The sequence below is a fragment of the Pteropus vampyrus genome, unplaced genomic scaffold (assembly GCF_000151845.1).
Source record: "Pteropus vampyrus isolate Shadow unplaced genomic scaffold, Pvam_2.0 Scaffold110, whole genome shotgun sequence".
Taxonomy (NCBI): domain Eukaryota; kingdom Metazoa; phylum Chordata; class Mammalia; order Chiroptera; family Pteropodidae; genus Pteropus; species Pteropus vampyrus.
This window is the reverse complement of record NW_011888891.1, coordinates 3,645,992-3,658,222: the sequence shown is the minus strand read 5'-3', so window position 1 is coordinate 3,658,222 and position 12,231 is coordinate 3,645,992. Positions and strand designations below refer to the sequence as shown.

At 41.4% G+C, this 12,231-nt stretch overlaps 3 protein-coding genes across 4 annotated transcripts in view; 1 reads left to right on the top strand and 2 right to left on the bottom strand.

Annotated features, from left to right (window-relative positions):
• ALG9 (ALG9, alpha-1,2-mannosyltransferase) overlaps nucleotides 1–1,466 on the bottom strand; it is an 84,954-nt gene extending 83,488 nt beyond the window's left edge. Inside the window, exons 1-2 of the mRNA XM_011365412.2 lie at nucleotides 1,222–1,466; nucleotides 200–338 (exon numbers count right to left, since the gene is read on the bottom strand). Of these exons, the coding sequence (XP_011363714.2) occupies nucleotides 200–338; nucleotides 1,222–1,352 (270 nt within the window). The 5' untranslated portion in view covers nucleotides 1,353–1,466. The remainder of the gene's footprint in view (nucleotides 1–199; nucleotides 339–1,221) is intronic.
• Nucleotides 1,467–3,335: 1,869 nt separating this feature from the next.
• Nucleotides 3,336–7,977, bottom strand: FDXACB1 (ferredoxin-fold anticodon binding domain containing 1). Its single transcript, XM_023533756.1, has 5 exons — nucleotides 7,638–7,977; nucleotides 7,243–7,399; nucleotides 6,038–6,241; nucleotides 5,712–5,870; nucleotides 3,336–5,339 (listed from the first exon to the last, which is right to left on the bottom strand). Exons 1-5 carry the CDS (start codon nucleotides 7,849–7,851, stop codon nucleotides 4,160–4,162), a joined length of 1,914 nt encoding a protein of 637 aa, XP_023389524.1. The 5' UTR covers nucleotides 7,852–7,977; the 3' UTR covers nucleotides 3,336–4,159.
• Nucleotides 7,978–8,157: 180 nt separating this feature from the next.
• CUNH11orf1 (chromosome unknown C11orf1 homolog) lies at nucleotides 8,158–11,735 on the top strand. Of its 2 annotated transcripts, none has more exons than XM_011365411.2 (4): nucleotides 8,158–8,297; nucleotides 10,256–10,486; nucleotides 11,024–11,090; nucleotides 11,341–11,735. In XM_011365411.2, the coding sequence occupies exons 1-4, from the start codon at nucleotides 8,256–8,258 to the stop codon at nucleotides 11,526–11,528; spliced, it is 528 nt and encodes a 175-aa protein (XP_011363713.1). In that variant the 5' UTR covers nucleotides 8,158–8,255; the 3' UTR covers nucleotides 11,529–11,735. The 2 variants fall into 2 exon arrangements, with proteins under 2 accessions (XP_011363713.1, XP_023389525.1); XM_023533757.1 differs by lacking the exon at nucleotides 8,158–8,297 and adding an exon at nucleotides 8,308–8,386.
• The last annotated feature ends 496 nt before the right edge of the window (nucleotides 11,736–12,231 follow it).

The following is a 12,231-nucleotide window of genomic DNA, read 5'->3' as shown; positions in this document are numbered from 1 at the left end:
AAACAGCCAAATTCCTCAGAGCCTTCAATAGTAGGTAAACCATCAGCTTTGAGTACAAAAGTGAAAACAAAGTTATTTTACTAGTAGTCACACTTGTATATATTATTTGTATCTTGATTGGTAACAAGTTCCCTAACAGTGAAATCAAGAACAATAACAATAAAAAAACAACAAAAAAGCCAACAAAGGAATCACCTACTGGTTCCCAGTAGTTGAAGGTTTCATCACAGTCAGAGATGTTGCTCAGGAGAGCAGCACATAACCTTGCTGAAAGCAGACACTTGAAAGCAGTAGATCCTTCAGGTGCCCAGACTTGACCTGCTTTGTTTCCAGAGATCCTGCTCAGAAACAAAAAAAATATATATGTGTGTCAGAAAAGTCTTGATAACTAGAAGGACTAAAACTAGACAGAAAGGATGAGAATGCCAAGGGACATCAAAGCACTGAACTATTCACCTATAAAGGTGAGCCCTTAGTTGTTCTGAGTAGATCAACCTCAATCATTCCTTCCATTTCCTGTTTTTCAGACGTAAACTAATTCACACACTTTTGTTTGTTGTATCTATGACGCTCCATTTATCCCATGCCAACTAATTACTCACTTAAAGACCACAAAGCTTTCGTTCTGTTTCTTCTCTTAACAGGGTAATGACTTTCCATGGCTTTATTCATTTCCCCAAATGTTCCAATGTATAAAGACCTAATAAGTGCAAGATACCCAACCTCTTCCAATTCTATATGTTGACAGCTCTTTGAATGCAGTCCTAACCTTCAGTTCCTGGTCTTGGGAAAAGAGGTGGTTGTTGCTGCTGGAGGTTGTGGGGCCCACGCATCAGAATAAAGGGTCAGAACTTTTGAGAGAATGAAGAAAGCGGTGGAAGACAACCAAAATAGGTATACTCTGGTCTTGCCGACAGAGGCTCTGCCAACTCAAACATCAGGACGCCAGCCCACTCTGGGCCTGGGGCAGAGGCCACACGGACCCGCACCCCAGGGTTTCTTTACACAAAACACTGGACCCGAGGTGGGGGATCTACGACGGGGTGAAGACCGAACGTTAACCCGCCCAGGAAGAGCCGAAGGACCTGCGTACAGAGGTAGCCGGGCCCTCCCGGTGAGAAAGCCAGCCCCAGCAAAGCCCCGCGCCGCTCGGGCGAGACCCTCCGGGGGGCAGCCCCAAGAGCGCCGCCCGCCACGCCCCCACCGCGCCCGCACACCTACTCAGCCCGGGGCTCCGCGCCTCCCGCTTCGCGGCTGCACAGCAGCTCCCGCAGCTTATCCGCGGCGGAGGCTGTGTCTCCGCCGCTGCTCCCGCTTCCCTTCAGGCGCTGCCGAGTCCCTCGGCTCGCCATGGCTAGCGTGGATTTAAAAAAGAAAGCGGGGTGGGGGGGTGGGGAGGTGTAGAATTCGGCACCCTACGAACGCCGTGAGCGCGGAGACATAGCTTTGGCTGGCAAACCGTGTCCGCTGAGGGACAAAAGACCTTGACATGCGCAGAAACGACTAAATTACAGCGTTACGGGACAAATTGGGGCAAATCCTTGAGTAGAAAAGAAACAGTACCTGAGACTTGACTTTTACAGTCACAACTCTCTCTTCCATATACGCTGGGCATTCCTCCTAATTCTCTCTTCTTTCACTTTTCAGCATTCCCCTCTCCTACAAAAACCATTCTTTACTCCCCGCCCCGCCATTGAAAAGAAAGCACAAATACGAAGTAATTAAACAACTCTACAAGGTGAGTACGCGGAAATATTCCGTTAAAAACCATAGCACAGCTGCCTACCAAAGGGGAAGTCCTTAAAAGGTCACTGACAAGTTGCCCTCTCTGTATTTTGGGAAGAGTGGGACAGCCTGTAGCAATTAACTGCTTCGGGGAGATAAAGCCCTAAATGGTAGAATGTAGAACGAGAAGAAAACGAAATGACTGAAGAAATTCTGTGCAGCAAATTCAACCAGACACCAGTGACTGCAATTGCTACTACAGCACTATAGTAAACATTTTATAGATTGTATCCTTTTTAAATTTAATGTTCATAACAACCTTGTTTTATTGAGAAGGAAGGTGAGAGGCCCAAGGTTGCATAGCTAGGAAATGGTGGCACCATATTCCAACCCAGGCCCAACCCAACCCAGGAGCTGTATTCCAACCCTGGACTTACAATAAAGCCCATGCGTGCTCTTCCAACTGGATCAGGAGAAAACTCCTAATTTCATACCGACATTTTTATACAGCCATCTTGATGATATCATGCCTGTGACTCTCTGCGTTCATTCACCTCCTCCTGACACTGTCCACTCTTCCAATCACAGAGCTCTCTACCACCCTTTGAAGTACCTAAAACTAGTTTATAGTATGATTTCATACTAAAAATTCCCTAGCATTGAAAATGGCAAGTGATCATACCACTCCATTCCCACATGCAGTTATTAGTTACCAAGTTCAGACATACCAGCCTAGCTATATCTCATACATTCATCTCTTTTTCATTTCAGTCTAATACAGGCCCCTCTCCACCTCTATCTAGGACTATTGCAATAGCATCCTTACAGAGATCTCTTATTTCAAATTCATCCTGTGCAACACTGTCCAATTAATTTTCAAAAGCTCTACTCTTGTGTCACTTTCTTAATCAAAATTCAATTTTTCCTATCGGTTGCCAAAAAAAGTACAAACTCCTTGTTTTAGCATTCAGTCTTTCATGAACTCCAGCCCCAACCTGCTTTTCTAATCCTATCTCCCACTACCTTCCTATACACATTTTACATTTCAACTAATTAGCTTGAAAAGTGCTCCAAATGCCCTCTGCTTGGAATACATGCCCTCCCTTGCCTAATAGTCCTCCCATGACATCCCTGCCTTTATTTTAAGATAAAGTTCAAATGCTAACTCATCAATGTACTAACCACTACTGGAGACAGAAGAAAGCTATATATCATATTATGTGCCCTTAATTAGCTTATAGTCTATGTAGAGAGCTAAGCAATACATGTGTCCATAAGAGATCCCTTGATTCTTCACTCCCCAAACTTACTCCTATGCCAGTTTTCCCATTCATTAACAATACTTTATTCTTCCAGTTGCTCAGGTCAAAAACCTAGGGATCCTGCTTGATTCCTCTATTTCTCTAACTCCACACCCTCTACCCATGCACATATACTTAATTCATCAGCAAGTCCTTCTAACTATCACCCAGTCCAACAACTTCTTACACCCTGGTCCAGGCCACCATTATCTCTTGCTTACATTATCATAAGAACCTCCTAATTTGTTTGCTTCCATTCTTGCCTTTTCATATACTTTTCTCCAAATACAAGAATAAATGAGACAGGTATTTCCTTCACAAGTTTACAATATAATTCCAATCAGTGGAGCCTATTAATTAACAAGAACATACACTAATTCACATTAGAGTACCCCATTCTTCAGAGTCCTGGGCAGAGCCAATCTCACAGTGTCCCTTAGAGATGCTTACAGCAGAAGCCCCTAAAATCTAGGGGGACAAACTTTGAGTAAATCACAGTTGAGAGATTACTGTTGAAGATGACTAGAGAAGGAGAAGTAAGGTAACAAAGTGGCAGGAAGAACATGGGTTGTAGAGTTAGAGGAAAGTAGAAACTCTAAATCTGACACTCATTAGTTCTGTGACTTTAACAGTAGTCAACCACAAAATAAAAATGATACCAAAACTAATTATGGAGCACTTGTGACTTACCCAAGCTAATAAATGTTGGCCTGACTCTAAAAACCACTCTCATAAATTGATTTAGTGAGATGATATTATAGAGCTAAAGGAAAAGGCATTGACAGTGTGGAAAATATATTTTAATATATATTTGACGAGATATTTAAGTTCTCCTGCCTCTTCAGCAATAGAGCATCTAAAGTATAAGACGATGTTTTGTTTTATGTTTGTTTGTTTTTCTCCTCATTACTCAGGATCAAAATACTGCACAACTCTGAGGGTCACATTATAGTCTGTAAGTGATGAGTCGCAGGTATCTTTAGAGTCACCAATGGTGGCTACAGTGACAAGGTAAGGTTTTACCAATAAAAAAAAAAAAAACAAAAAACAGTCCAGAAAGGTCTCCCAGGTACAAATTGGTCTTCTTCATCTCACACTCATGAGAATCACACTGTAGAAATGAATTTACTAAACTACCGAGGTGTCACATGTAGTCGTTGTTGAATCTCTTTCCTGAACTGGAACTGCATTGATGCTACCTGCTGCTGGGTAAGGGCCTTGTCACAGGTCTGGTAGGTCAATCTATAACAGAGACTGACTTGTTTGGTCTTAGGATGCTGAAAACGACTAAGGGATTGTATGGATATGACAGTGTCCTGGGACACTGCTCGGGCCACAGTGTGAAACTCTAGCTCATCGAATCCTTTTTTCTCATCTAACCAAAAACTAATATCATGCACATAGCATGGAGGATATATACAATAGCTTTTAAAGGGTTCTATTTTCCCAGGGACAAAATTCTTCAAGAAACGGTTATCAAAGGTCCATAATATCCTCCAGTCAGAGATACCCCAGACAAGCATGGCTAATAGGTCCAAGTTCATACATACAAACACAAAACACTGGTTTTTGTGTATAATGCTTGTAGTAGATGTGACAGACCCAATAGTCAGATCCTTGGCACAATCTGGGCCAAAATTATGAGACTTCACATTAATCATATAATCTTTCCCATTTGGTTGAAAGACATATTCCACTGAACTGCTCAGTTTAGACCCCTCCAGAAATGTCTTGGTCAGAAGGCTATCTAGAATGCCCTTCAGTTGGTCCAGTAGTGACTGAAGACAGCCATCCTTCAAATTTTGATTAAATCCAAGGATAAATAAAGTTTCATGAAATACTGGCATTGTGAAAGGCAAGACGAGGCACTTCCGAAAGACAGGTCCACTGAGGATGTGCAGAGAACCTGGGAGGAAGTCTGGTCTTTCGATGACAGCCTGAGCATGAACTAGGAGAGAAGGTCTAAGACAGACCTTGGCTTGGCCATAGATTCCTTCATGAGCTTCTTCTTTACCATTTCTTTCAAGGTTCTTGGGAAGGCTAAATTCTGAAAGTGACACTAGAAAGTCCTCCATTTCTTGTATTGTCCCACCAGTCAAGGACTCAGAATTTGAGTTATCCTCAAGGAGTTTAATCCAAAAGGCGTCTGATAGAATGTCACAATTCCAGGAAGTGAGAACATTGGTGCCTCCCTGTGGCAGCAAAGGGAAGGAACACTTCAGCCTTATTAGAGGGAAAGCTTTGCCCAATTCAGCAATCAGTTTCTCATTTATGGTTTTGATAGGATGACATGAAGATGCTTCTAGAAAACCCCTGTTTAAACACACACAAAAAATAACTGTTTAAACTTAAAATAATAATTACAATGTAGCTAGAATTAAAAATACAAATAGCTGAATAAATAAAAAGAATTATCCTTAAGTTGATCCTGAAAGGAGACAAAGAAATCAACCACCATAAACAGAGATATCATGTATTTCAGAATTCTGACAACCACCACCCCTACAATATAACAGAAAACATGACAACTGTTAATTCTAAAGAGGCTTATGTAGGCTAGACTGACAAGTATTCACAGTACCAACATCATAAACAGTATATGTAGCATCCATTCAACATATGGTTGCCACCAACCTAATCAGGATACAGCTAGAGATATAAGTGGTTTCTGGTAAAATAAGTTACCTGTTTAACTTTCCTGCAAGTGCTTCTGGTTCTGGAAAGGAAAACCACTGGTCACCCAGTCTGATCCTAAAGGTTCTCGGTTGCGAACCTTCAAAGGGTAAGCTCCGGGTGAAGATATGGTTCAAAGCACCTTCTACATGAAAAGATTTATCTTGACTCCTGGCAAAATAGACACCAAGTATGAAGTCTGTCATTAAAGAAAGCAAGTATTTCTAGAGACTGAATTGAGAAATTGGCAAGAAAAAGTTTGTTTATGAGATTTTTTTTTTTTTTTACCATTAGTGAGAGAAATGAAAAGGCTTAGTTAGACCTATGTTATTACGTACCTATATCCAGTGCACTTGTATCCTGGCATAGCCTCGCAGCTGAAGGGGTGCACGTCACTTAAAATGAATCCCCCCTGAGCTGCCATGGCAACCACTTGCCAACTGTTGTGCCATTCTCTTGTGGGATTATCAGCAGGAGTCCCACCTTGTCCTCTACACAATGCCACATGGACTTCTCCTTCATCTGTAAGAACATCTGCACAGCTAATGGGAGGAGGGGTACACCAGCCATTTATCAGAAACAAGAAGAAATTACCACAAGAGTTAGCTGTATATACATGGTTTGGCTGTCAAATAATTAAAATGCAGTCATACCCATTCGCATTTATTTTTGTGCGAACATGCAAAGAAAGTAGCTGGAAGTAAATAAGAATGTAAATTCAATGTTCAACTCATAACTGATACTAGTGGCTGACCAGGGTGTTACCAACTTGCAAAGAAAGTAGCTGGAAGTAAATAAGAATGTAAATTCAATGTTCAACTCATAACTGATACTAGTGGCTGACCAGGGTGTTACCAACTTGGTATTTGCATTGTTCATCTGTATGTCATAGAAAGGTCAATGTCTGCAAAGTTCCTATACATGATTCACTGAACAGACTATTCTTCCCCCTGGAGAACGTTCTTTTCACTCCCCTCCTATTAAAATTCCATACTTAAAATACTAACTTAAAATACTGCCTCCATGAAAAGTTTGTTGACAACTATGACCCAAAGAGACCTCCAATTGTATCAAGTTTTTGGTGTACTAGTGTTAAGCACTGTTTTAAGTTCACAATAATTTTATAAGGTAGTTATTGTTAATATCCTCAGTTTATAGATGAAGCAAAAAAGGATTAAGTAAGCTTACCTAAAATCACACAACTGTTAAGTGGTAGGTGTGGATTTGAATTCAGGCAGTTTGACTCCTAAATCCATGCTCTTAGCCATTAGACTATACTGGATACCATGATTTTGCATTATCAAAAATAGGTGATCCTCCCTTTACACACCCAAAAGCGTATTATTTTTTGCTTTTACTTAACATTTAGGATTATACGTCTACCTTTCTAACTCGATTCTGGGTTCCTTTGAAGCTTTATAGTCTCTCTAAACCTACCGTAGTAACTTACACACATATGCCTAATTTCCCAAACTAAAATGTTTGAGTGCATTATGTAATGTACATCTTAAACATTTTGCTTTTAGTGATTTCCTTTCCTCACCTCTGGAAAAATTTAGCAAGCAGTTCCCTGTTCCTAGCTACTCCAGTTTTGCGTCCACAGTGCGGAAAGTTAAAACAAATTCGATCAAACTCCCTGTCGTGCAGGTCAAAGGCATCTGCCAGCTGGGTGCAGTCCACACCAAAATGTATCCTGGTACCTAGCACGAAATACAGACAGGAGGATGTCTTAACACCTGGAACTAGAGAAAACTCTTCCCTAACCTGAACCGTGCGAAACAACTCACGCCTAAGCACAGCGCGGACTTTCTGTAAATGCCCATGAGACATTCAAGAGCAATCCCCACCTTCTCTGAAACCCCAAATGCCCACCCCTTCCACTTTGAGCCAAGCAGGCAGCTGGGCGGGGTTTCGCAGGGGTAGCGGGGAGCTCGCTACCTCGCTCGCGCAGGCGCTGCAGATTCTTCTGGGCCACTGGGTCCTGGGCTAAATCCGCCCGGCGCTGGAGGCAGGTGGCGGTTAGACTAGTGCTCGCGTCCAGGGTCTCGCTCAGAGCGGCGGCGAAGGAGAAATTCCCCTCCCCAACCAACAGGAGGCGCCGAGAGGCCATGGTCTCAACTTGCTCCCCACTCGCGTTCTCAGAGGCGCTCATTTATTGCGTCACGTCCTTCGCGGGTCTCGTGCCGTCCCTTCTTCACTCGTCGCTGGTCGATGACGCACCCACAGCGCCCGGTTGCCTTGACAAACTAGTACAGCGACGTCCTTGGAGGAAAATAACCATGAGTGCAAAAGCAAGACGCGGAGTGCCCGGTCCCCTCACTCCCCTACCCCATCGAGAAAGTCAAAATAAATGCCTTTTAGTTCGAGGGCAGCCCTGAGCGACTTCGTCACACCTGCATGAGGTCATAAGCAGTCACTAGGGCAGAAGGGCAGGCCGAGGGTGAAGCAAGTTCTGAGTGAAGGAAGCGGGGCGGGGCTGAGGCCAAGCAGAGATTAGGCTGTGTCCGGCAAGTTCCTGTCGCAGAGGATTTTATAACAGCTTTCATCTCACCTGAAATGGCTGCTGTCCATTGTCTCTGCTGCTCAGAATCTCTCCAGGTGCCTCTATCTCCTGCCTTTTATTCAAGAAATATTTGAGTGCCTATTAAGTGCCACTGTGAGGGCAGTTCGATATATGGATGAGCAAGGTGTGGCCTATGATTTCACTGAGCTTGCAGTCTGGTGAAGGATGCACAAGCAAAAGAGGCAATTCTAATATAGTAGGATGCCATGCTATATATAAGTGGATTAATTCGGGGTGCTATCCTAGCATACAGAAGAAGAGTAAAGATTCCCTGGCGTTGAAACTTGAGTTGAAAGCTGAGGAGGGGAGAGGATAGTATACCATACCTGGGTCAAGAGGAGTAAGGAGGCAGTAGGAACAATATGTACAAAAGCATGATGGAGAAACAATAGTTGAGTTTGGCTGAAAAGTAGTTAGAGGGAGAGCGGGTAACAGATGAGACCGAAAAGTTAATCAGAAGCCGGGTCTTATAGAGCATTATAAGCCTGAACCTTATTCTGAAACAATGGCCAGAAACTGAAAGATTTTAAATAGGAAGATGACACATATTTTTATTTTCGAAAAGTCCTGCTTTCCTCTGCAGAGGGACTGGAGAACAAGACTGATGGCAAGAAAATCAGATGTGAAGCTACTGCAGTAATAGAGACTAGGACTGATAGTGATCTGAATTGCAACTTAGCAGGGGAGATGGAGGGTAGTGGACTGATTCAGAAATCAACAAGAGCTAGTGATTGGATGGATGTAAGGGATTGAAAGAGAAATCAAAGTTCAAGATAAGCCCCAGGTTCCAGGAGTAGACAACTGACTGGATGGTGATGTCTGTCCTTACAGCCCTAGGACAGTGTCACCTTGGTCCACAATCTGAGTACTAGGCCTGTTGGACTTTGTGGGACCAGCTACTCTTTTGTCATCATGCTATTTGTTGACATCAGTACATACATCTCTCTTCATAAAAGGCACATGGTGTGAGGACAGTTGCCTTTAAACCTATAGTATTGGCTTTGTCCTTCCCTGTGGAAAGGCGGGTGAGTGGTGACTCCCAAATCATGGCCACCTGTTCATGGTGATCTGGGTGATCTATATTCTTCCTTTGCTTGGAGAACTGAGAGGTCCAGGTTTGGTGACATCTCTTATTTTAAACAACATGGACTGGAAGAATAAGGTTTTCTGTCACTCCCCTATAGAAACTTCAAACTACAGAAGCGATTCAGCATCAAATTACTCTTCTTCGGGGAAGGTATTGTCTTGCTCCTAAGCCAAGGGACCAGACTCATTTTGGGGTCAAAAATAAAAATTGTTAGGCTTTCGATTTCTTACAAAAAATCAAAATTCAGACGTTGAGCACGTGATATGTGCAAAACACTATTGATTGGGAAGGTAGGCAGAAGGAGAGGATGAGATAATAAGACACAGGTCTTGTCCTCAAGGAATGTACAATTCAGTATAAGGAATTTGACATATACTTCAAGAACTCTTAACATATGGTAGCAAGTTATACATATAGAAAGATATGAATATAAAGTTCTGTGTGGGACAAGTTGAGGGAAGGCATATGGAATAAGTGGCATTTGAACTGGGCCTAGAAGGAAGGAAACTATAATTTATTGATCATTTATTGTGTTATCTAGTTTTCCAACTCTCACTTCTCCCTATTGTCTTTGTAGCAATACTCTTAGTCCTTAAATTCCCACATCTCAAAAGTACCTGAATATTTAGTTAATTCTCCATATAGTATTGGGGGTACTAAAGTTTTCCTGTCTTCTTGAGAGGGAGCATTTAATCTATAGTAATCTGCTACCGCTGATTGAGAGGATAGGTCAAAGGACTCGTGGACCTGGAGAAAAAGAAACAGAATGACAACAATTGAATTGGGAGGAAAGCCTAGATCCTTAGTAAGGTGTGCTTACATTACGCTTGGACAAGGGTGAAAAGGGGATGTCTTTTCTGCTCTCTGGTTTGTGCAACAAGCTTTTCTATTCTTGCCTTTTCCCAGAGACAGTTCCTCACCTGTTTCCTTGCAAATCCACACTATGGCAGCCTCATTAATGCAGATGGCCATGGTGAAGTATGGACAGATTGGAATGATATGTCCAAGTTTTTCCAGTATGGATGGAGATGCACTACTAATGAGAATGCTTATTCAAACCGTACCCTGATGGGCAACTGGAACCAGGAAAGATATGACCTAAAAAATATCATGCAGCCCAAACCCTTGCATTCCCAGGTAATCTAATTTTCTCTTTATTTCCTACTGTTAGCAATAGAAATACAAGTGGCTATTTGAGATGCAGGAATTGATAACTTCCAATGCTAAGATCTCTGAGGCTTCTGTTCAGTGAAATGGTTGGAGGAGGGCTGCAGCCCTCAGTTGGAATACCTATCCCACTTTACTACCAAGTTGAATATTAAATTATTGTAAGGTAATAAAAAGATGGATAGTTCTCTTTTTCTTGCTTCTGTTTGAACTTTATTCATCTGCAGAAATATATAGTGTTTTCTGACTCAGGCTAGCTTTCCCCCAAGTCCTTGCCTACCTAGACTTGTCATTATCTGCATCTTGCCCTTATATCACTCTTAAACAAACAAGTATACAAAGGTTATGAAAGTTAGTAGGATAAAGAGTAATGACATATAGACCTCTAGTCAATATGTCAATATGTCGATATGACAGAGCCTGTTAGAATTTATGTCACTGTGTTCTTTATTTCCCATTATTGGTTATAGACTCCTATATTTTTAATCTATTACTTTTTCTTTTCAGTTTGGACACTACTTTGAAACAACATATGATGCAAGCTACAACAAAAAAAAGCCACTTTCAACCCATAGTAGGTGGACTATTCTTTTTAATTCTTATATTCTCAGGACTTAACTCAGAGCTCAGAATGTAGAGGAACTCAAATATAAGTAAACTGAATGAGTGAATAAGTGAATGAATGAGTGCACGATTTCTCTCTTTTCTCACTGTTGACCGAACTCACTCTCTATTACCTCAGAAGTAAGAGTGTGATTGGTTACTAAGACTCCTTGCTGTTGGCTGATTCCTCTTGTCTTTCCTTCTTTTTTCTCTTCCCTCAGGATTTAAGCGAGAGCCTCACTGGTTCCCAGGACATCAACCTGAGCTGGATCCTCCTCGATACAAATGCACAGAAAAGTCAACTTATAGGAATAGCTATTCGAAACCTCAAATTGAGCATCACTCTGTGTGTGTGTGTAATCATAATAACTGCAAATTTCCGGGTCCAGGATTCCAGAGTAGACTGTAGGAGGGAGCACATTCTAAGCACAACTAAGAATTTAGCAGACTGTAGCAGTTTCACTTCCTGAATAAATAAAGCACAGAAAATGTTCTCTACTCCCCTTTTTTAAATTTAAATATCAAATTTAAGTTGATTACATCTACTCCTAGGGCTACAGAAGAACTGTTGTATTTAGGAGGACATTAAAAAGAATTGTTTCTCTCAAATCTGTAACCACTCTGCTCTTCCTGGCCTTTCATCAGTAGCAGAACTGCAAAATCCAGTATGACTTAGGTTATGTTTGACATGATGATTTCCGGATATGAGCCTGGTAGTCATGGTCAGGTAGTGTAATTTTATTGTGATCTTAATTAACATCTTTGTTAAGGACTGAAAAAAATAACTTTTTTATTATTACAAAGAATTTTAAAAATACTAAAGTAGACAGAATATTATAATGAACGTTCCTCTTCAAAAATTTATGACCAATTTTATGTACCCTTATCTATTATCTCCATTTTAAAATTAATTTTAGAATAGATCTCAGAAATTATATTATTTCATATCTAAAGATTTCCATTTATATTTCAAAAATATAAGACTGTCAATTTTTGACTCCTTAGAAAGATCACCACAGAAACCTGTTGATCAAACAAAGTCAAGTTATTAACCTGTAGCAAGGCGGAACATCAACTTGACAGTCTTGGTAATGATTCAAAAGAAGAATGTT

Coding starts and splice junctions, on each gene's coding strand:
- FDXACB1 (XM_023533756.1), bottom strand. CDS start 7,851: ATGAGCGCCTCTGAGAACGCGAGTGGGGAGCAAGTTGAGACCATGGCC. Junction 7,400..7,637: donor GCAGCGCCTGCGCGAGCGAG/GTAGCGAGCTCC, acceptor ATTTCGTGCTAG/GTACCAGGATACATTTTGGT. Junction 6,242..7,242: donor CTTGCTAAATTTTTCCAGAG/GTGAGGAAAGGA, acceptor TCCTCCCATTAG/CTGTGCAGATGTTCTTACAG.
- CUNH11orf1 (XM_011365411.2), top strand. CDS start 8,256: ATGGCTGCTGTCCATTGTCTCTGCTGCTCAGAATCTCTCCAG. Junction 10,487..11,023: donor CCAAACCCTTGCATTCCCAG/GTAATCTAATTT, acceptor TTTTCTTTTCAG/TTTGGACACTACTTTGAAAC. Junction 11,091..11,340: donor AAAGCCACTTTCAACCCATA/GTAGGTGGACTA, acceptor CTCTTCCCTCAG/GATTTAAGCGAGAGCCTCAC.